The sequence below is a fragment of the Amblyomma maculatum genome, chromosome 11 (genome assembly GCF_055883805.1).
Source record: "Amblyomma maculatum isolate TAMU_Amacu chromosome 11, ASM5588380v1, whole genome shotgun sequence".
Lineage (NCBI taxonomy): Eukaryota > Metazoa > Arthropoda > Arachnida > Ixodida > Ixodidae > Amblyomma > Amblyomma maculatum.
In genome coordinates this window covers 32287039-32312080 of record NC_139354.1, presented here as the reverse complement: position 1 = coordinate 32312080, position 25042 = coordinate 32287039, and the positions used below count along the sequence as shown (strand labels likewise).

Here is a 25042-nt window from a genome sequence, read left to right as displayed (position 1 = left end):
GTCGAGGGCGCCCAAAGATGAAAGTGGATATTGATTACGGCTCAGCATTACAGGCTTTCTTCAAATTCAATTTATGCAAAAGTTGCTTACGTAGCTACTGGCTTGAAGGCGCTACTTGTACTGTGATAAAGTCCGACCAATTAGGCATTTCACCGAGAACCTTTCGGGCTGTCGTCCCAGTGTTGTTTGTATACGTTGGTGTACGGGGGGCGCCGACGTCAAGCAGCGTGGCTGCCGACTGCCGAGTGATCTATCTGCGTAGCGTGCAGGTCGGATGACGCTCTTCCTGACGTGCGGCTAAAAGAATAAAACAGCTCACAATAGAGCGACGCCGTACATCGGTGCATTGTGTCGTTCGCTCCGGGAATTCTCTGTTGGGTGTGCGCCGGCATTCTCCCTCGGGCGGATATGCGAGTCATGCGCGATGTTTGGCGCTTTTCTGCAGTGGCTTGTGGCGACTTAACGGTGCGGACAGGCGGCGAAACATGAAAACCATCTTCCGACTTCACAAGTGTTGTGGCCAAAGCGCGGCGCAGCATAATCGCGTGTCGGTAAGCCAGCTTTTTGCCATAGCGATAGCCTAACGCGGTGTCACACAGCCGCTTAATAAGATGGACCGTAAGTTTTCTTTATTTTGATGGGTAAATGGCTATAAATTATAATGGTTGCGTACAGTGTGCAAGACCATGGTGCACACTACCAATAGGGGTCGACATTTTTCTGAGCGCATAATTTAAATGAATATAAACCCCGCGTAAGTCAACTCTTAACTGCACCCTCCGGCAAACACGTACCAGACGGTTTGGTTGGTTTGTGGGGTTTAACGTCCCAAAGCGACTCAGGCTATGAGAGACGCCGTAGTGGAGGACTCCGGAAATTTCGACCACCTGGGGTTCTTTAACGTGCACTGACATCGCACAGCACTGGGGCGCCTTGCTTTTCGCCTCCACCGTAAAGCGGCCGCCGAGGCCGGGATGCGATCCCGCGACCTTGGCAACAGTGGTCGAACGCCGTAACCACTCCGCGGTCGCCGAGAGCGACCGCGGAACGGAACGCGGTAGTCGGAAACCGGCGACCATTTTTGCTGGCACTGCCCACATTTCAAAATCAATGGGGCAGGGAAGGACAGCTCATCCCAAGCGGTCTTCGGCGCGAATATGCAACGGCCAATGGTTAATCTTCTCATGTGTACTTAACAATAACCAGAGTACAGGTGCGCACATAAATAAACCGAGCGCGCTATCCCGTTACAGCCATTTACAGCAACCACCAGGCGATCCCTGCCGGACGTACAGAAACAATATTTGTACATGAGGAGTTGATAGCGTATGCAGGCCAACTTGCACACACCACAGCTGTCAGTCTCAATTGGGCAACGCGTGGAAAAGGTCAACAAGCAATATCGTACGTGTTCCATTTAGTTTTCTTCGGGCCTGTACGTATTATTGGCGCGAGCCTGTTCAATGTTTGCTGAATGCTTTAAGCCGTCAGCACGCGGCTTATCACTTTGCGACGCGATAAGCCACCTTTTCCAGTTCGTCGTACGAACAGAGCCTGCAGCAGAATCGTCTAATGTTTATATGTCTGAAACTTGAGGGGAATTTTAACATGGAATCCTCCGAGAAGAACTCCGCCGTCTGGTGCCGACACTGCAGCCACCCTGAAGGACACTGCATGAAGAACAGCAAGCGCTGGGCCTTCCTATATCGACGACTTTTAACTAGAGAACCGTGGCCACGACCTGCGGTAAGCAGCCGCCAAATTCAGTCCGGACCAGGAGCCTGTCCTGACTACCAGAGTTGATCGACTGCCCACCCATGCTCAAACAAGCTGTGCCAAGAACAGCAAACGACTAGAGAACCCCCGGCGAGTGCCTCCCTCACTGCTGCCAGTGCGGTGAGACCGGTCAGGCTCTTTCCACTGCGCATATGGGCGAACGGCACGTTGTGAGGTTTCCTTTGAACCTCCACGACCACATCTCTGCAAACGACCACGGGAGAGCAAAGGCTACCTGCGTCAGGAAGACTGCGAGTCCAGGTGTCAGCTAGTCCCGATTTCCTCCACCATCAACCGCGAGCTTCGGAGCGGCCGTCCTCGGAAGGCCTCCAAACATCATCATCATCATCATCAGCCTGACTATACCCACTGCAGGGCAAAGGCATCTCCCATATTTCTCCACTTAACCCGGTTCTGTGCTAGCTGCATCCACTTGACCCCTGCGAACTTCTTAACCTCATCCGCCCACCTAACTTTCTGCCGCCCCCTGCTACGCTTTCCTTCCCTTGGAATCCAGTTTGTTACCCTCAGCGACCATCGGTTATCCTCTCTTCGCACTACATGTCCTGTCCATGTCCAAACACCATAGGGGAATCTAATGTACAGTGGTCAGCTAAAGACCAACGTATACCTTTTGAGATGACGTACATAGTTTGCAGGCGAAACGACGAACGACGAAATCCTTCACCGATGACGTCTCATTACAAATTGTACTCATCGTGTAGGGTGACTTCTCAGACAATCAACCTCAACGACTACATTACCCAACTTCAAAAGGGCACCGCCGCTACGACCGCAGCACCCGACAAAGCTGATACCTGTCTCCAAGGCACTTAGCACCTCTGCTAATACGCAGTGCGATGACGATGACCTTCACGCAACCTTGAAGGGGCCATTGAAGGCCGCACGTCGGACAGCCTACGATTCCGCACTGCTGTCCACCTTGCTTCGCCGACGGGACAATGCACTGTACGAATAAATGTTGTCGAATATATTTACCCTGTGACATTCATAATGCTACACCAATGTTTCCGGGAAGTGATCTATGGACTTCTTGCATCCTGCGATCATCATAAAAACACACAAAAAATCAGTTGCAGTGAAGCTAACATGGAAGCAGCAACTTCACTTTCTTGTATTCAGTATAAGGCGACGTCTCGAAACGTCATTTCAATCGTTCATTCGTGTCCGACTCTTCGTGACCCTATAAACCACATCACGCCATGCTGTCCTTCCATCTTACCCCGCATCAAGGTTTTCTCCCGTGAGCCCTCCCGTCGCATCAGATGTCCAAAGTAGCTGAGCTTTAACCTTCCAATGAGCAGTCATTATTATGGTCGCAAGTATCAACTGATTTAATCTTCTGTCAATCCAAGAAACTTTTAAAAGTATCCCCCAGCACTAGAATTCGAAAGAGTCAAGTTTTTTGTAGATCAGCCTTCTTCACAGTCCAACTCTCGCATCCATAGATAACCAGCGGAAAACAACATAGCGCGAATTACCCGCATTTTGGTTTGCAGTGTCATGTCTCTCAATTAGGGTGACGTCATGGATGTGACGTCGCTCAACCGGAAGTAGAGCCGAACAAGGACATAGGAAGAGATTGGCGCGCAATTTTAAAGTACCAAAGACTAAAATGGGTAAACAAGAAGTGAATTAAGCAACTAGAAGCAACCAACAGCAGCATCCGTGCTTTCGCATTACTCCAATGCAGATTCTGTAGTGCTCTTCAATTTTTTTCGCATGGAATGAGAAATGTCAAGAAAACTGCGATAACCTATACGTATGATCGATAAGTTGGAGGACGCGCTCTCTAGATCGGTCTTCGTGTACGATGAGCAATATAGCTGTGGGGAGGGCTCTAGCCGTGTCGTACGGAGCGCCGGAAAACTAAGAAGCCGACCGCATCGTCAATCTTTGTCAACAAACTCTTTGTTCCGTCCTTCCTTCCGGCTACGCTGTATCGACAGCGGCGTAAACCGGAGGCGTGTGCCTGGGCTGTGACTCCGGCCACGCTCCATCGGCAACAGCTTTCACAGACGCCGCTTCCTTTTGGGCTGACCCCCCGAGCCGTATCCGCTAATGTTTGCGCCCAATACCTCCGTTTGGCGCAGGAAGCCCTCCGCAGTTCACCAGACCGCGTCGCATCCTGTCACCAGCGCGCAAGGTACGGGAAGCGATGGCTTGCACGCGCGCCTGAGCACGTGGCGACATCAGCGACCCCCCGCTTCCCCCGAGAACAGCGGTGCGCACAGGAGGGGAAGCCAGCCATATGTCCGCCGCCACTGTTATTACGTTCAGCAGCATTCAAGGCACGTACGTGGCCTCCGTAGTACCTTGTTCCCAGAACTAGGCATCAATGCCTTTCGTAACCAGCATACTAGTGGGTTAAGAATAGAAAAAAAGAAATATTTTCAGGAATACTCTCTCTACCGCGACAGACACAATATGCAAAACTTCTCTAATTATCCACGTAATTAAGCAAACTGCCACTAATTATTTCTTTAATTATCGAAGCTGGGTGGTGTCTCAATGGGGAGTTCGAAGCCGTGAACAAGACGATGCCATGTCAGTTTTTGAACCGAAGAAAAACTCGTTTTCTAAAGGCGCGCAGAGTGAGCAAGCTCGACGCATTTTCCGTTACGAAACAGAAACTGAGCACAAAAGACATCCAAGAAGCTTGGTAGAGAATCGACATCCAGTGATGACGTCTTCCTTAAAACAGCCTGTATATTTTTTAGATGGTTTGGAAGGGCACGCGCGATTAGTGTCACATTAGGCATCATGGCGTTTAAGCTAGGCTGAATAGGCGCTTGCTTCGTTTCAAAAGATAAAAGGAAATCTTACTGCTATTCCAATTTCCTAGCGTGGAGAAACTACGAGAGATGAAAAAGAAAATGACGGTATGAAAAGGTAAGAAGCAATAACTGGCTCACGCTTCAGTGGACTTCTGAATGAGTTGCCTGAATGAGTTGGAAAGTGGCTTTGAGCAAAAGAAAGACATTTTATTTTTCTCTCTTCTTGGTAGACACTTCACATGCGTGGTGAGGAAAAGGATGAAGTAGGGAGTGAACATAGAGAGAAAGAGCATAGTGTAAACTTCGAAAGTATAATTTCGACCGTGCACATCGGAGTTGTTTAACGCGTACTAACATTGCTTAGCACACTGAAGCCATTCTACATTTCGGATCCGTCAAAACACGGCTGACATTGAACCCGAGTTCCTCTACGCATCAGCCGAGAGTCCACTGAGCTACCGCGGCGGGTTAAAGCGAGGAAGATTGGCGCTACTCAAGAAAAGCCATCGCCTTACTCCCAGGCAAGGCACTATATTCCAGAGAAATTTATACTTCCGTCCCCTATAGAAAGCCATTACGGAGCCCAAGGAACGAACGCACACTGCACGAAACAGGCCAAGTTGGCGAACAGAGGCCGGCTTCCGGTGCATACGAGACGACTCCTGTCAGCGGAAATGGGATGGCGGAAGCAGAACCGCGCGCTGCTTCGGGTCGGAGATTTCTGTCGCCTCTGCGGATGACCTGTTCCGTCTCGGGGTAATGCGCTCGGCGCCAGTTCGCAGGTTCTATAGCAATTATAACAGCATCATTTCGATGGAGGCATAAAAAAAGAACAAAGAACACAAGAAGCATGCATAGTATAATTAAGATGATGTGTGAGCACTGTGCTGTGTGAGCAACAGTGGGAAAATGTATATAAATGACAGCGTAATAAATTCTCTTAGACTGTTCTGTTATTCTGTGCGGTTTGAGCGAACCCTCAAAATTCCACTCAGTATTAAAGAGGGGGGGGGGGGGGGGGGGAAGTGTGACACGAGTTTGAAAAATAGGAATGAGCTAGAATTGCGAATAAAAACGATAATAAATAAGAAACGATAACAAAAATGCAACTGAGATAGAGAGAAATGTGTACAACCCGCTGCGAACTTTGCATTTCGCGAGTTCTGGACAGAGAGCGAAGCCTAAACATGCGATATATTTGACAAACGGATTGGGAGCAGGGTTTACTAGATGTATAACGACTCGCGACGCCGCTTACCCCCTTGAGAAAGTCCTGTACACAACTAGTTCTCTGAAGCGTACAATGTTCACTGTGCAAACTTTTACGTGCTTCAAAGACTCAAGTAAGAATTTGCTAGAAGAAACAGTAAAAGACATGTTTGCTCGTGCACAGACATGTGATAATATACAACGTGTGATAATATATGTATGACTGCGATAATTGACTTACTGACTCCTGCTGTTGTTCAAAAAGACGCAGGAAAAGGAAAATGGCGATTAGATCATATCTTGGCATCTATAATTATGAGACAGCTATAGGTCGTAGGTGGTTTTACTGTTTGACATTAACAGTAAGAAAAGTGCCGAACACAGGAAACGTCGCATGTTTATCGGACATTATATAGAGGGGAGAGAGATGGGAGTAGGAAAAAAAAAGCAAGAAATTACACGGAGAAAGAAAGTATGCCGATGGAAGCGGGAACTGTATACCTACAACGTGCAAAGTCTCGTGTGTGTATATACATACATACTTAGGGGCCCCTAATTGGCACACTCTATATACTTACACAGTGTGCGCAAGGGGTATTCGTGTCTGATTCATTACCGAAGCGCAAAAGCTTCGATTTCACCGCTTGAGAACCCGATTTTATTTTAAGCGCAATTGACTTTAAATTGTAAGCAACAATCTATGAGGTCGCGACGCTGGACCAATGCGGATTTTTTGGTCCCGGCGGCGCCGGCAACGACGGTTTTTTTTTTTTTTTTTTTTGAATAGGGTAATAGTGGAGAATGAAAGTCGCGCCCCACTTTTTCAGCGCAGCATTGTGCGCATGCGCACGCGCGCTCCGCTATTCCACGTTCCCTTAACCGATGAGGAAAGCCCGCTAATACATTCATGGTTGTAAGCCACGCGCGAGTGACCTCAGTTCATGCGCGGTAGCTCGCTGCTTTGGAGCAGTCATACAGCGGGACTGCTCAACTGTTCAAAGATAGAACGTGCGTGAGTGCCCGACCAGCGTTTACATATACCGTCACACGTACCAATTGGACTGAAGAGCACAAGCTCGCCAGGAGACGCTCTGCGCGATTTTTACTGTAGACATGCTTATTCTTCCTCAAAGGCGGACACATTTCCACACTGTAATCACGGTGCAGTAGATTATGCATTCAAACAGCGTTAGCAGCACTCTCTCTCTCTCTTTGGCTTTGGGATACCTTGTCATCGTAAAAAGCCTGCACGTACTAATTACAAATTCATCACAAAAAGCGATAGTTTGGAGTCGTTTTCCGGGGCTAAATTGACAGCAACCAGACTTAAGTATAAAGCGTAAATGCAATCGCATACTGTATGTTCAGTCCTCATTCACCCTCGCCACTTCGCTCTGACTCGACGGAGGTCAATACGAACGTTACTAGTAACACTAGCCGAGACTGCGTGCACCGTCTATAGACCGAGATATAGTGCACTCCTGTGCCCATTCCGATGCATATGGAATAAGGTTAACTGTCGACTGCAAACGGGAAAAACAAATGACGAACCGGAGGAACCATGCCTGACAGCGAACGTCAGGAGCATCTGCTTGCAGATGTGGCCAAAAAGAAAAAATGAAAGCGGACGCTCCTCTTGTGAGCGCAGCCAAGCGTTTGCTATGTGGGCGTGGGTGACTGCTGCCGTGGTAGCTGTACGTGCTTTCCCGCCACTGCTTGCGCGCGCCTGGACGCTTGGCTGCAGCCGTGAGCGGCGACCTTAACGAGGGGCCACGGGTTTCGTGGTGCGTGCCAAGTGCGCAAGCTTACAAGCCAACGAACGGGGCCGGGTGACCAGGGATCAACGCGTGCTTCCTCTTGTACGACCGTCACGATTTTTTTTTTTTTCACGCCCTATTACGTGCGCAGGGATAACATAGACCATTCCGTCGCATTTAACGCGTAATTTGTTAATACGGGCGGGAGTCGGGACTGATGTTCAATAAGGTATGTCAAGGTAGCACGCAAAAAAGCATAAGGGTGAGATCTTCAGACATAACATTACTCCAGTTCGCCGCAGCGTGCCCGAAGACCGGATTAAGGTGTGCAGAAAAAAAAAAAAAAACACGCTTGATCGATGCACATTAAGCTGACCTTGTCTGTGTTTATGACAATAGTAAACAAAACTGGAGCTGCGCAGCTGTTTAAATGTGTCCTCGTTCTGTGCAAGTTCGGTCTCCAAGCGTTGCCGTTACTTCCTGTGGGCCAATACATGTATACGCAATTACCAGCAAACCCAGTACTTTGCATATGCACATTATTGTTCTCGTGGCCATAAGGAGCGGTGCACTACGCAAGAAGGATGGTACAAAAAATGACGCTACAGTCGGTAAGCACTGCGCCCACGTGGAGCCCAACTACACCGATGGCGGCCATTTTTGCGGTGCACGCATCAGACGAACTTCTGCCAATCCTGCTCCGAAAGCGTGTTTTCTTCGTTCTACGGTAGCTCGCGTGCCACATTCATGTCGCTTAGAATCCGCATGTATCACAAATCGTACTTGTAAATGTCCCACTCAAAAAGTGCGTGAAAATGCGTCGTAACAAATACCACCTAGGGTAGGCACATGCGCTGCAGTGGTTAGCGCTGCTCACGAACCACGCGAAAGGGGAGCAGCGAAGAGCGTTGTTCGCGTATTTGCTTTCCCTCTATTTCGCAATAAAAGCTCGGACAACGGTGACACCAGCAATTCCGTGAGTCCGGAAAGCCGCATGTGGTTTTGTGGCGGGTATACGGGGCCTTTGCATTATTCTAAACGACTTATCTGTGCACATCCCTTCATTTTTCCTGCCATCTCTTCTGCATATGTGACCTAGACATATCGCTACAGAGAGGTAACCTCGGGGTTGCCTGCGAATGTTTTGGAAGTGGTGCATCCAGAATAAGCTAAGGATAGGAACCAATTAGGCAAGCTTCCCAAAAACTTTACGTATGAAAAGATATGTGACCTCGTCCTGGCTCAGACATTCAAATGAGTTTTTGGGGCATGCGCTTTGTTTCTCGAGGGTGTCGTGGCCAACCTGTAGATTACTCTTTTTTTTTTTTTTTCCTTGTACAGATTCTGGGAATCTGTGCTTACGCCAGGGCGATAATGCAAGCTCGCCGACTAGCTCGGCAACCTGCCAGTTTAACCGGGTCACTTCACTGCACTGTGTTTATACAGATGCCAACAAGACAGACACGGCAGGGATGAAGCGCGGACTATACCGAGTATCGACTACAAACTCGCGTCTCGATTTTTGTTAAGAAGCGCGACGCAGAGTACAAAAATGAAGCACCACCATGCACTTAGCCCAGTTTGGTGCTGTAATGAGGTACCATTAATTGCGACAGTGGACAGAGATGTTTGTGTAAAAAGACAATTCTCTAGTGTGGTAACAATAAGGCTTCCTAATTCCGACCCTCCGATTTCACGGAAGCGCTGCTGTCCCCATTTTCTGCGTTTCGAGTCAGCCCACGGCTTCGTTGGACCCGTTTCTCGACCTCAGGTCGAGCAGATCTAAGCATCGCAGCTGCCCATCCGAAATGGCATTTATTTGCGACTTAGTTTCTTTCTGCTGTCGCGCGCGGTGATGGCCAGCCGATGCTCGCGAGTTCCAAAAGGCAATCTGAATGTTCCGCGCGAGGAAAACATGCTAGAGGAGGCATTCGTCTGCTACGAGCACCGTATGGCGGCCGACGGCGTAGTTGGGCGCCACGTGAGCGCCAGCGCATACCACGCTTACAAAATAGGCATAACTGCCGAACCTGCAACCTGAGGACCACGAACTCAGAGGGATTCAAACCCATGACCTCGGAGTTCGTGCTTCCAGGTCGTGCGTTCAGATTTCCCCCGGCACCACTTGGTTCATATTTTTTTCTAGTACTTCCTGATCAATTATCTCCACGACGACTGTATTATTTTCCTCTGATCAACACCAAAAACAAAAAAAAAAAGATCAGCTATGCTTTCCTTGGCATCAGTGACTATTGTAGGCTTGCAATTTGGCAGATTGAGCGGCATGCTTTCAACGTTCAACGCAGAAACTAGTTGCGCCAGAAATAAAGATATGGAATACGTGACATGCTGAGCGATTTGTAACCGTTTATTTTGTATATGCTGGTATGCTGTGATCGAATGGACTGTTCCCATGGGTGCTGCTTTTTAATTAAATTGTTGTGATATACTTTGCTAGAACCCTTAAGTAATCATGAGAATATATGACGAATTCGCTCGTCATTCGTCCGCTGTAAACTTATTAACAGTCTTCGCACAAATTTCTTCCACAGTATGGTTTACGCCATAAAAGATACATCTATACAAACATAGACGTGTTACGTTAGAAAACATTTATAATAAATCACATTAACTAGAAAAACGATTCTGTTACTGGAAGATTGGCATTCAATCCAATAAACAAATAAATTATCTAATAGTTTGATCAATTTAAATTCCATCTGACGCTCCACAGTCTCTATCAATCCGGGCTTTCACGACACAGCACCGGCGCCGCCGGTTCATCGGCTGAATTGTACCTCGCTATTGCTCTGGAACGCCAACACGGACAGTCTTTATCAGGGTGCTCAAAAATGCACTCTGATATTAGGTTATGACGTCCATTAATGCGGCACCTGTCTCTATTACAAAGCGACATATTTGACGCCACACAAGTGAACTTCAGACTCGTTCATTTACTTTAGCGGTTTCCGTGTGAACAGAAACAAGAGCCGACGCGAGCAATTGTGCGGATGAAGAACGCTTGGGGAATGCCCGGTCATTAGTGGCCGGCATTGTTCGCATTCAAGGCCGTTCCGCAAGGCGTTACTCTGGGCACACCGGATGACAGTAACGAGGGCGCTTCCATTGTCCAAGAGCTGGACGTCACAGCAAGACGTCCGGCCAACACCGTGGCGCGCATTCACAGACACTTAAGCCTAATGCTAGACCAAGCAGGACGAAGTATACGCTCCCTCAGTGAAGCCAGTCGGAACCTTGGCATCCACGCCTATCCTGCGGCCCGAGACACAGAGCGAGGAGAGTGACCGCGAGAGGCAAGGGGCAGCAGGATACTGTCGGACACAATTCGAAGAAGCGTCAGCGTATCTCATAAAAACTCTTCAGTGCTCACACGGCCGAACATCCCTCCTTTAGGGGGAACATATGGACCTCATGACGTGGGCCCAAGCGGTCGTGACCCAAAAGTTCTCGCGTCCGCCGCTGTCACTATTTGCCGAAAACATAAGAGTTGTAGCATAACAGCGTAAAACAGGGATGAGGGGGATGAGAAAACATTTATATTTATTTACGATGATATGATTTGGGAAGGGAGGTGCGTTTGGTTGTGGAGCTGAGTGGCAGGCCCTATTCCGGGACGCCATTGGTCGCCGCCGCTGCCCGAGCTCTCAATTGACCATGACACGCTGGGCCTCCAGGTCCGAGCTGCACAGGGCCGCCTCCCAGCCCTCTCTAGTTGGCTGTTTTATAGCTTTTATTTTTGTATTTTGCTGGCAGGCCCATACCATTTGGTATAGGTCAGCTTACTGCCCGCAGAATTTGCACATATCCGTTAATGTCGGGTCCATCGGTATTAATATGGCGGTACTCTAGAATACACCCGGTTTGGAGCCGTCTAAGGTGGCACTCCTCAAATCTGTCGGGTCCCGGGAGTGCCCTCCTGCAGAGGCGTAAATGATTTGTAATCTTCGCATAAGTTATGAGCGTTATTGGTATGGTTGCCTCGGTAGAACCGGAGGATTGAGCGGAACCCCGGGGACGTATAACAGGGGCAAAAATTAAGCATGGCGAGGGGGCGGCTCATATTTTCACAAATAAGTCTTTGTCTAAGCCGAAAAATTCGGTTTTGTGTGGGTTTATATAAATAATTTCCATCATAGGGAGATGCGGCCGTAGTTCCAAGGAGGCGACCGTATATGTGCGATTGTAACAATTAACAAAAAACGAACAAACTATATACTATCAGCGTCCAAATAAAACGCGAGCACAAGCTATCAGAAATACACGCTGCTGGAGAAGGAACGCTCGCACCACCGAGTGTAATATGTACAGTCTTTGTAAAAAAGTCGAGACCAGGGATCTGCTTCTGAGCCACTTCGTGTAGCTTGTAATGGATTTCCAGTGTTCCGAATCTCTCGATGGTAATACTATTTTCGGCATCTTCAATGGGGAGGACCTTCACTGAACACTAAATCATTGCCACCACATGGCTCAGAATCAGACCCTGGGCTCTACACTTTTGAAAAAGGCTGTACTTGTGGCATTATCTATCACAAAAGCTGTACCTGCGGCATTACCTATCACAAAGGCTGTACCTGCGGCATTACCTATCACAAAGGCTGCACCTGCGGCATTACCTATCACGAAGGCTGTACCTGCGGCATTATCTATCACAAAGGCTGTACTTGTGGCATTATCTATCACAAAGGCTGTACCTGCGGCATTACCTATCACAAAGGCTGTACCTGCGGCATTACCTATCACAAAGGCTGTACCTGCGGCATTACCTATCACAAAGGATGTACCTGCGGCATTATCTATCACAAAGGCTGTACCTGCGGCATTATCTATCACAAAGGCTGTACCTGCGGCATTATCTATCACAAAGGCTGTACCTGCGGCATTATCTATCACAAAGGCTGTACCTGCGGCATTATCTATCACAAAGGCTGTACCTGCGGCATTATCTATCACAAAGGCTGTACCTGCGGCATTATCTATCACAAAGGCCGTACCTGCGGCATTACCTATCACAAAGGCCGTACCTGCGGCATTACCTATCACAAAGGCCGTACCTGCGGCATTACCTATCACAAAGGCCGTACCTGCGGCATTACCTATCACAAAGGCTGTACCTGCGGCATTACCTATCACAAAGGCTGTACCTGCGGCATTACCTATCACAAAGGCTGTACCTGCGGCATTATCTATCACAAAGGCTGTACCTGCGGCATTATCTATCACAAAGGCTGTACCTGCGGCATTATCTATCACAAAGGCTGTACCTGCGGCATTATCTATCACAAAGGCTGTACCTGCGGCATTACCTATCACAAAGGCTGTACCTGCGGCATTACCTATCACAAAGGCTGTACCTGCGGCATTACCTATCACAAAGGCTGTACCTGCGGCATTATCTATCACAAAGGCTGTACCTGCGGCATTACCTATCACAAAGGCTGTACCTGCGGCATTACCTATCACAAAGGCTGTACCTGCGGCATTATCTATCACAAAGGCTGTACCTGCGGCATTATCTATCACAAAGGCTGTACCTGCGGCATTATCTATCACAAAGACTGTACCTGCGGCATTATCTATCAGTGCTCTTCCTGCGGCGATACTCCTTGCGAGGTCGGGAGCTGTGCTTGCATGAAGTATACGCTCTCTCCTGCAGCATCGCCAATGCGCATGCTCATTGCACCCACATAACTGAACTCGGCCGAGAAATTGACGCTCGAGCGATTTATTAAAACTTTGGAAGGCTGTACATACCACCTCTACAACGCAATATGTACCAAGAGAGATATCAAACCAGGAGACGCACGCTGGAGAGGCACGTTTATACAAATGCAAACCTTTATTTAACATCATCAAGGATATAGCTACGCAGCAGTACAAATACAGGAAAGTCTTCTATCTAGGCTGTTGCCGTTGTTGGTGCGGGGATGCACGCATTCGGGCCCTTTCCCGTCCTGTTATTGTGTGTTCGTCCGTGTCTATTCGCGCTGCCAATTATTAGTATGCATTCTCCCCAACAAGACCAATCACCTTTCCCTCGACCTGATACTTCTGAATCCAGCGTGTGTCTGCTGGTTTGATGTTCTTTTTGGTGCTTATTACGCTCTATAGGTGGCGTGTACAGCCTTCTGTATTTTATATGATATCACGTGAGTGTCGATTTCTCAGCAAAGTTGAATTAGGAGGAGGGAACGAGCATGCGCGTAGGCTGCGCGTTTATGTGCCTGGATAAGAGCAAGCGTGTAAAGTTGCAAGTACTACAGCTGCGTAGGCTCAGGTTACGTTGGCAGGATAGCTTCTCCAGAGCGTTTGTTTTAATTATTGTTAAGTAATTACTATACCATCCACACCGCCTTGGTGGATTCCCCAAGCTTTGGAACACTTTGGAAGCTTTGGAACACTTCGAGTTCTTGATCCATTCGCTCTCGCAATACCAATGGATCTGTTAGCCTTAAGGGTGTGTGGTACGATAGCGTAGATTATCAGTCTACATATAAAACCACAGATCCGAACCACGAAAAGGAAATAACAAGAAGAATAAGATTGGGATGGAGCGCATTCGGCAAGCACTCACAGATTATGACTAGCAGCTTGCCGGTATCGCTCAAGAGCAAAGCATACAACAGTTGCATCTTACCTGTACTCACATATGGGACTGAAAATCGGAGGCTAACCAAGAGGGTACTACTTTAGTTGAGGACAATGTAGAGGGCTATGGAACAAAAAATGATAGGGGTAACATTAAGAGATGGGAAGCGTGCAGAGTAGGTCAGAGAAATAACTCAAGTTACGGACGTTTTAGTGGAAATTAAGAAGAAGAAATGGGCATGGGCAGGACATGCAGTGCGAAGAGAGGATAACCGATGGTCGCTTAGGGTAACAAACTGGATTCCAAGAGAAGGAAAGCGTAGCAGGGGGCGGCAGAAAGTTAGGTGGGCGGATGAGATTAAGAAGTTCGCAGGGGTCAAGTGGATGCAGCTAGCACAGAACCGTGTTAATTGGAGAAATATGGGAGAGGCCTTCGCCCTGCAGTGGGTATAGTCAGGCTGATGATGATGATAATGATAATATAAATCCCCGTTTTAGCCAAGCCGCATGAACGTACCTGCGTGGCCTAGGAATAACTTGAATGCAAGGGCCTCGGCAGGTTGATTGTGGTATCACCCTACCATATGAAAGGAGCGACCCGAGTTGGCAATTCCTGCCAAACGTAACGTCAGGTGACCCTATTAAAATAAACTCGTGCGAGTTAGGAATCTAGAAACCACAGTCATTACTACCTTTCCGCGACTGTTGCTAGAATGTTACTAATTGTTTACTACCATAGTGCAGGTAGTAACTGGAGTCATTACTAACCAAGGTAGTTGATGCAGCAGCGATTACTATAGTTACTAGAACTGAACTAGCAGCGGTTACTAGGACTAAAATGGTGAATAGAAATTAGTAAAATAATGTGGACAAGGTTCGCAAAGACGGCAGAGCGGACATTTAAAATAGCAAATGTTAGCAACATGGTCATACACGCTTGTATTTTTTCATTTTTGCCATTTCAATAGCGAAAAGGATTGAAATATCTTCTCTGAACTTGCGAGTGTCACTGGCTCTAAAGATGGTGTCATCATGTAAGGGATATAAGCTCGCTGAAAGTTGGTATTCTGTGTGCGCGCACAGAGCGATGGTGCGCTTCGCCGTATAGTTCTTCTTGTCCGAGTGATATATATATATATATATATATATATATATATATATATATATATATATATATATATATATATATATATATATATATATATATATATATATATATATATATATATATATATAATGATCTGATCCGCAGTGTGCATGTGCTAATTACGTGCTCTGTAAAAACATCTGCAACGTTACGGACCGATATGAAGACATTCAGGCAGCGTTTCGGCAATATTTTGCGTTGCTTGAGTGGTTACAGGTCAAAAGCATAGTTTATATTACTAGGCTCGTCTGGATAGGTTAGTTACAGGGACTAGCTCTTTGAACTATATAGTAACGGTTACTACCACTCCATTTACTAACTGCAGTTACTAGAATCTAGCAACATACGTGACGAGCACTTACTAGGTTTGCCTTAGTAAGTATATAGCACGACTTTTTTTTTTTTTTTTAAGATTGCACGCCCGATCAAATCGCGGCCATGTATTTCAGCTGCCAGCCACCGCCTGCCAGCGCTATGCTTGTGATGCTTCGCTCACAACGACAATGCCGATACCGCATTTTCGGTGAACGCTGTGATGTTAATATTGGTCGGCTGAAAATACCTGACTGCAACTAGCTAGACATCTAAATCTAACAGTTAAAAAGTTGTCTGAAATTGGTTTACCAGCTTAATAGTTAACATTGCTCCCCTGTTTCCTGCAATATCTGCCAACACTGGTACAATAGTGCCGCAGTATAGTCTTCTTCACATCTCAAAAAGAATGTTTATTTTTAAGTTAGTGGTAGGCATCACTGAAACACCTGGTATACCACAGCGGGTACCTTAATGTGTAAAGAACACTCGACAACAAGAACCTTTCGGCCGCACCAGGTTCGCGAAGCTCATGTCAACGTCATCGCACGCGATGGACACCAGCGGCGATGACACATGCGCAGATGGTTCTGTGTATACATGTAATCACTCTAGCCGTATATATTGTACGGTATACCGAGCAGACATTTGCGATAAATATCCCTGCATGCTCAAGAAATAACTTGCAATCATTACTTACGACAAACATTGTATAGCACCATTGGTATCGGTGCATCAGTTCAGATAAATAGGCGCGATTACTTACACCAGCTTCCACAACCGCAGCACGTCAAAGGGACTACACGGCAGAGCCTGTAATTTGAACGCTGCTTGGAGACGAAAAGGGCTCCAGGAGGGGACTGTTCAGCCACTGAGCACCATATATCTGCTTTGTATACATTCTGTATTAATCGAACATTTACTGAGTTTGTTTTTAGTCAGAATCCTGCCGCATCCCCTTCTTATGCCTAGGCGTCTATCCACTCTCCACTCTGTAATTTGAAAGTTGAAAACGCATTTGAGTAGACAGATGAACTATGCCACCCAATCAGACTGTTTGAAATTAAAATTAGAACTGAATTACGAAATAAAAAAGAAAATAACTTTAACGCGCGTCATGTCCATGTGACATCACTGGCAATGGACCTGCCCCGGCCAACGAAAGAACAAAAAAAAAAAAAAAAGACAATTTCATAATTAAAACGTATATGTTAGCGGCACCCCAGGAAAAAGTATCTTAATATCAGTTTAACGCTGTAATATTAAAAAGACAAAGTTCAAGAAAAGCGCGATAAGTGCCCCTTTCGATAGGAAGCCTTTGTCGATTGCTTAGTCTGTGTTCCGAACTTCACAGTCTTTTCTTTCTGGTTTAGTGCAAGCATTTTAGCGAGAACTGAAATTTATTTACTTATCCGGATACCTCAAGCGTCTCAGACTTTACATTAGAGGTGGGGTACTTAAAATTTTTTTTTCTATGAACAAATGCAAAACAAAAGCATAACTAGAGGATAATGTATAGAATTTAAGGCCCTTGAATCGGGTAATTACGGAGTGGTGCACCAACCACAAAAAATGAAAACGGAGGCACATAATGTATCTAATTTCGCAATGCTGATCAAAAAGACGCGCAATCACGCAAAACCAAACCCGAAACTGCTAATTTTGCATGCGTTAAAGTGCTCTTGGTTGATGCAGCGTATTTGGAATGTGACGAGCAGTGCCTCTAGTAGCAGAATGCATATTAAAGTTGCAAGGCTAGAGCAAGAGGAAAGCTTTTTCAACGCATCTGGAGCTACGAGACCCCGCCGCTCTCCGGCTCGGATGTTTCACTATGCACAACCTTTCGGCGAAATTTTGCGAGGACCCGCTTTCCTTTCTAACACAAGCAAAAACAGCCTCCAAGAAGCGATCACGAAAGCGATGACGGCTCCGTCCGTTTCGTGCAGCAGGAGGACTGGCGCAGTCTGGCCTCACGCGCGGCAGATGTTCGTGCTCGCAATGTGTGTGTGGTTGATGGGGGGACCACAGAGAAGACGCAATGCGGCGGCGGCAGATGGAAGAAAGCACACCGCCGTCCGGCTGGATGGAGCGCCACGTGGCAAGCGACAGCGGTCGCGTGGCAGACGGGGGCTATCAGTGGCCTTCCCTGCCCCCCCCCCCCCCCCCTTCCCCCTCTCCCTCATCTCCTCCTTCGGTGGGGGCAGCTGGCGCACTTTTCGAACTGCGAGTTATAGCTGAAGGTGAGCCGACAGCTTGTGTCCCCAGGATTTGGAAGGGGGGGGGGGGGGGGGTGGAAGGAGACGGGAGGGGGAAGGGGGGGGGGGGGGGGTTTGTTGTTGCTCATTGGGCGTAACATAGCGACTTATGGCACAGGTAAAAAAAAACAACAGCAAGGAAAACATGTGGCTAAGCCAGTCCCTTCTTCAAGAGCGTTAGTGGTAAGAGCAGAGTCCAAACGTGGTAATGTGGTGACTTGGTCGTATTTAATCCGTAGCTTTTCGGATGAATACTGCACGAACAACGCGATGATTATGATGATGATGATGATGATGATGATGATAACAATTATTGGCATTGGCTTAGATTAACGTCAAAGCGTTAGAGTATAAATGTCAACTGGCTTAACTTTCTGTGGTTTCCTTATTTCTGCGTATTCACTCGAGCCCTCCATCGCTTTTCAACTAGGGTACTCGAAAAATATGCTTTCTCTGACATTACGTCACATTCTTCAAAACAAGCCCTTAGCTCCGGCTTTATAACGGCGACATAGGGTGCTTATGTATTTCTCTTTTTCAGAATTAGTTTACAGGGTTTAATGTTCCAAAGAGACTTACGCTATGAGGGACGATCCAGATAATTTCGACCACCTGGCGGTTCTTCAAAGTGCACTGGCATCGCACAGTAACCGGGCTCCTTGCTTTTCGGCTCCATCTAAAAAGCCACAACCGCGGCAGGTATCGAACCCGCGTATCATTATGATCACCATTCGAGCGCCTTAACCACTGAGACACCGCGGCGGGCCACAAAGTGTCCTGCGCTGTATGCCATACTATGCAGTTATAGGCGTCCACTCCTGATCAAGCTTTTTCTAAGAGGCGAGGATTGGTCCATCGAGGGGCGCAGGAAACCAAGAAAAATATTCACCGCGCAGCCGAAACGAAGCTGCTGCCTTGCACGCAGGAATGCAACGTGCATATCTCCGAACAATATAATGTGTCTGTAGTTTTATTGCGAAAGCAATACTATGCCAGGTCTAACCGCTCGTCGCTGTGTGCCGTGTCATGTCCGTTTCCGTGTCCGTGTAGACATGTAGGGGGAATAATGTAGCAGGCAAAAGAAGCTGCCGCCGTTGCTTTCGCAATTCAACTAGGCTTAACCAGAGCTAAACCACAACTAATTTTTAAACATCATTCAAATGAGAGAAAAGTGACACGTCAAATTTTTAATTGTACCAAGACTTCCTTCCGTCTGCCGTCGTTCTTAGAGCTGTCTCCGTAACATATATTCTCTCGATTAGCAGCTGTGGTTAGCCGCCCTCGTTGACGTCGCTAATCTCCACGTGAAAAGATATTTTCGCATTTATTCTGTCCGCCCACCGTCATCATTCATAACCCTATTTCTCTCCTCCTCTTGCAGAGTAACAGGCGAGATAACGATACCCCCCGGCCGACCCCCAAGTGACCCTCGCTCTCTACTCGGTGTTATCAGTGTAAAACACAGAAATATCATGATGCATGCTCCTATATGCACCTCAACAAGAGTCAAATAAAATGCCGTGACAGTAGATCGTGCCTACTGTTTAAACACTGTTGTCTATACGTGATTTCCCACCGAAGACGCTTTTCAGCGGCCATCTTGTCTTATGAAAACCGGGCGCAAGGCAAGAATAATGCACAGAAATGGATTGGATTGAATTGGTTCTGAGACTTCCATTTTTTACCAGGTGGACCAGAAAGGTCCAAGCCAAGTCAATTCCCTATTGTGAACGGCGCATCCCTGATATCCATAAAGTATTCGTGAGCAAAGAAGAGTCACACGCTCATAACTGTTTGCATATAAGGGTTACATCGTCGAAATAGTGAACTTGCAAGATGACGTCTTAGGCGAGCAGAGAACCTACTTTACGAATAGTAAACAAATTTACAACCTGCAACGCCGCCGCGCGTATTAGCATTGCAAGCAGTTGGGATAAGGGTAGACGATAGATGACGCTATACATATATTGCCAGGATATGACACGGGTGATTTGACGTCCAAGCCAAAGAGGCACCAAGATGAGCTGTAACACCACATCAGTGATCAAGGCCAGCTCTTTGGTGTGAAGGTAACAGCTCTCTCAAACCGTGTTTACATGAATGCGACAGCTAGCGCATCGCATCGCATCGCAACCGGTTCCTAGCGCATCGCATTCATGTAAACAGGGGTAATGCGATAGGAAAGCACATCGCATTAATGCGCCAGGCAGGGCTGGATTTAGAGGGGTAAGGTGACTTGCCCCTCTCAATCTCAATAGGCGACACCGCGTTCCGCCACCACCAGGCTAGAGATGATGCGCTACATGTAAACGCTGTCGCATTACCGCGAGGCGCTACGAAATGCGATGCGATGCGATGCGCTACTGTCGCCTTCATGTAAACAAGGCTTCTCGTACGAGGACATCATTTTTGTCGCATTGCGCACATAGTGAATGATTATCTGTAGGTCATTTTAACGGCGGTACCATCACCAAAGCTCGCCTACTTTATCACATGAATTACTAATTAAGCTAATAACTCATAAAGCTAGTTTTTGTTTTTTTTTTGAAGGCGATTGCTCGCCCTCTCGCAATACACGAGGTTGAGGAGAGGTTGAATGAGGTCGCTGCTGGCTCCTGGGAAATTAAGTTTAAGGCGACTGAGAATAAACCTAAAATTCAGCAGTTTGGTCGAGGTTGGACGCGTCCCCGATTTATTTACCGTTGCAGTGAGGTCGAAGTTTTCGAGGCGAGTCCTCCGGTCACGAGTAACGGCTTAACGCCGCTAAGGGGCTCACACTTTCGACAGCATTGTTCGGCCGCCGATGAACGGGTGGACCGTTGAACAGGGCGATCCATTGACCTTTCGGCCAGCTCTGCGCGCACAGCTTCGCTTCGCAGCTGGATGCCACTGCTGCTTGGTGTCAACCGCCAAGCACCACTTTGACAAGATGCAGGCGCTGCCCGCCGTCGCCCCTTTTTCCGAACCGTTCTGCCGACGAGCAGATAAATGGCGAGTACATGGTGTTTGGTTTCAGCGCACGTTGAGTTGGAAGCGAATGCACCGCGGGACGTCCGCATTCGCCCTTGAACTGGCGGCACGTCAACAGTCTTCGATGTGGGAGTGAAAGGTGGCGCGGCAAGCGCATCTCGTTGCATGCTGTGCTGCAGACTGGCGCAGGGTTAACTTTGGCCACCCAAAACACGACGGACCGAAAAAAAAAACAATGGCTCATTACAGGTGCTGGGTGCTCTTCTGTTTTGATGTTGTAAACTGTTTTTAGAGTACGATCGGTCAACTGGCTGGTGTTATTGGTATATGGTGTTATGGGAATATTGCACCCAGTGAGTTCGTTTCGTACGAATGCAATTAGACCTTATCATAACAGAGCCGCAAAAATCTACAGAACCGTGCGAAAAATAGGAGAAAATATTTTGTAATTCCGTCGTGAACGTCAGTTTTCTAGTACCAGTAGTATTTTCTGTAATAGTTGTTGTTCTGTAGTACATTTATGTCGTAACTACAGAAATGTTTGACGTTACTACAGAAAGTTCTGTTGTCACAACAGGGATCCTGTCAAAAAACTCAAAAATTCTGTCGTAACAGCAAAAAATTTTCTGCAGTTTTTTTTTTTTTTCCGATTAGGAATGCAAATGCAATCTGGCGATTACGTTCATGGTTTCGTATTCTATCGATATTCCCAACTTTCAAGTAATAAACCTACATAAATGATAGCTTTGCTCTTTTTTTTTTTCACACATAATCTGGTCAGTAACCTAAAATTAAGAAGAGAGGGGGAGCATAAGAGAAGAAGAATGAAGTTTGTTGACGATTAGTGTGCAGAAATTATACCTTTCAAACTGTTGGCTGGCGTTTGTATAGTTAGCTTCCTCCGACACCCCTGTCCAGGAGTGCGGCAGAAGTAGCCATTTGGCTTGGTTCGAGCAGTGCACATTTTTACGCTTTCTTCAACGCCATTGCTACGGAAGGCCACATCCACAAATATTAATCCCAGCGTTTTAGCGCCACACCGTTAACTCCCCCGTTTCCCCAAAAAATTCGTCGTCGGCGTTGCCGGCGTCAACGCGAGCAATAGATGACGAGAAAACCTTTGATGGTTGGTAAATACGTTGTTGAGTATACGTTAGGTGGTAAATACGTTACAGTACGTGTGTGTGTGTGTGTGTGTGTGTGTGTGTGTGTGTGTGTGTGTGTGTGTGTGTGTGTGTGTGTGTGTGTGTGTGTGTGTGTGTGTGTGTGTGTGTGTGTGTGTGTGTGTGTGTGTGTGTGTGTGTGTGTGTGTGTGTGTGTGTGTGTGTGTGTGTGTGTGTGTGTGTGTGTGTGTGTGTGTGTGTGTGTGTGTGTGTGTGTGCGCGCGCGTGCGTGCGTGCGTGCGTGCGTGCGTGCGTGAGAGAGGGGGGGGGACATTCATCTCGCTGACCAACGTAATACAAGAGGATTTGTCTTCGTCGCGATAACAGGCAAGGTGAATTGGACATAAATTATGCACATGTGACGATGCCCAGAAATCTGCTACTCTCGAGTGGATTAGAATCCACCCGAATGGATAATTAATACTGCAACTCTATACTTACGGGGGTATACTGTGTGCTAACTTGCGGACTCTTTAAATACATTGCAGTAAGCCAGATTATAGAGAGTAAAAATTTGTATTCCGCGCAAAGATTTGTGCTTATACATCCAAATACGCATCTTGAGAGCGCATGCACAGTATCTTCGTGCCACTCGCTGACTGGGTGCTCAGAGACAGGCGCTTCCGTTCCTATTTTAAAGTCATGCACGTGCAGCGCTGTAAGCAGATGTCAGCCGTGATGCATGGTGGGGACATGACCGGAAGGATGTGTGGAAAAAAAAATAAAAAATAAAATCGCGCCACGCAAGCCCCGGTCTGAACAGCTGCTGCAGCGCGAGGACCTGCACGAAGACACTGCACGAACCGCGGTTGGAGAAGTGGAGCGCAATAGCGGAGTTCAGACACCGGAGAAGTAGGAGAAGAAAATTAAAAAAAAAAAAGAGGGGGGAGGGGGAATCTCTGGGCTGAACCTACGAGGAACGGAAGCGGCGAAAAGAAGGAAAGAGAGAGTGGTGTCCGGCCGGATGAGGCCTCTCTGCATCTCGCCCATCACTCCATGTGTTCCGCTGTTGGTCGCGGCGATGGAAGCTATTTCGGAACACCAAGTGCATCTTCCGGTTCGGAACTCTTGTAGACACGTGCTTAGTTCCAGGCGGTTATTTTACCCTGCTGCTTGTGCACTTCGCAGAGGAACAATACCGTCTAATATATGTAACTTCGAGAACCACTATTGAGCCAGCAACGACAAAAAGAAGTGAATACAGCGATGGGATTAACACGCTATGCGGACACCAACCGAGAAAGCGCTGTCGGAGAACATCATGTTTCGTAACGCTTAATGAAGTGACTCTAATCTAAACTGTATTGAATGAATGGTTACAGCCACGGTTCTTTCTGCAAGACTACAGGACCGACACAGGGCTTGGAAGGAGCTGCGCTCGTGCATTATACTGTCAACGGCTCCGTCCTCACGTGGTCGATCACGTGAGGCAATGTTATGTTTTGACATGTCATTGCTGAAGGAGCAGGCCAATTTCCGACGAGAATATACAAAGTAGAATACATGTGAAAGCATGCATGCTAGCCACACGAAATGCCAAAAGCTGCATAGTGTGTAAATTCTATATGCGAAACGTAGCTGACCTGCATATTTCGGTCTGTAGACAACCGCGTGTGTTGGTATTCGTATTATGCGGTTGTTTCATGTGGACAAAGGTATAGCGCCCATAAACCGAACTCTGATTGCAGAGAGCAGTCACAGATAATGATTTGCAGATTTCAGGGGGAAAATGATAGGGGACACTTAAGCTCCGCTTTTAACGTCATTACGCGAGATAACGTAGCTACCAGCCCACATATAAAGCCCTGCTTTAACCAATCAGTATATATGAGCGTGCTTGCGATAGCATATAGGGGTAACATGAATGCAAGGGTCCTGACAGGCTGATTCTGATATCGCCCTCCCATATGAAAGGAGAGGCCCGAGTTGGCAGCCCCATGCCAAAAGTAAGGTCGGGCAGTCCTACGTCCAATCAGAACGCGGTCCTGATGTCAGCTGCCAGCAACCGTCTGCCAGCACCATGCTCGCGATATTTAAGTCACAAGGCCACCGCCGGCGCCTAGCGTACGTATAATACCTCGAAACATGCTATACTTGGTTGAAACTATAAATGCACGCAAAGTTACATGAGGAATTAAAAAGTCGGTGGGCCGAAAAAAATTACTACTTCATGAACAGTGCATAAAATAAAAGCATCCACAGTAAGAAGCAGAGATTAGAACCAAGAGGGATATCTGTATCATAAGCCAGAGGGAGGGACAAAGGTAGTGACACGGGGGGAAGGATATTTGTATATATAAGAGCTCAAGTATAGGCCTATATACTTGATCTTCTATATATAGGCCCTTCAGCGGCATCGATAAAAAGGGCGGGATAATCATGGCAAGTGAGTTTTCGGTGCGTTACACGGCAACCAAGAAGGCCAGCGTGGAGCGAATTGCGAAATTTTGTTTTAAAAACACTCTTCCACGCCTCCGTGCTCCACAAGTTCTCATCCCGGCAGACAGGAAAACAACGTTAACGGCGAGCCTTGCTCAAGGTATCCTGGGGTGAACGCTTACAATACCGAAGGCCTCACTATCGTGGACATATTTCTCGTGCATGCCGACAGCGAATGACCTTCAGCATTCGCCCTCGTCTTTGATACACTATGTAAGACACTAGTGCTCCTATATCATTCATACTTACAACACTACAGGAAACAACCCTGTAGAGCCAAAGAGATCTGTAAGAGGAGATCCAAGCCATGCGGCTTGTCTTTACTTTTCAATTGCTTTAGGAAGTCGAAGTTACATGAATGCATTTAACAGCTACATTTTCATCTTTCTTTTTCCGTCCTTCCGTCCTCACAGCAAGGGAATGACGCCAACTGGGTCATATAAATTGAGAATTAGGTGAAAAATAAATGAGCTGACTCCGAATTTCTAAGGGCCGTTTTTGTAATTGAGCGAAAGTAACTGAGCTAAAGAAATGGAATTCAGTTAATTGGGGCGTGTTGGGTGCGTTGGGAATCGAAACCATGGGCCCTCGCCGCCCCTCGAAATGAGAG

General features: G+C 47.3%; 1 protein-coding gene across 1 annotated transcript in view; it reads left to right on the top strand.

Moving 5' to 3' along the window:
• Window positions 1-345: 345 nt before the first annotated feature.
• insc (spindle orientation adaptor protein inscuteable) overlaps window positions 346-25042 on the top strand; it is a 40000-nt gene continuing 15303 nt past the window's right edge. Inside the window, exon 1 of the mRNA XM_084584933.1 lies at window positions 346-551. Within this exon, the coding sequence (XP_084441059.1) occupies window positions 486-551 (66 nt within the window). The 5' untranslated portion in view covers window positions 346-485. The remainder of the gene's footprint in view (window positions 552-25042) is intronic.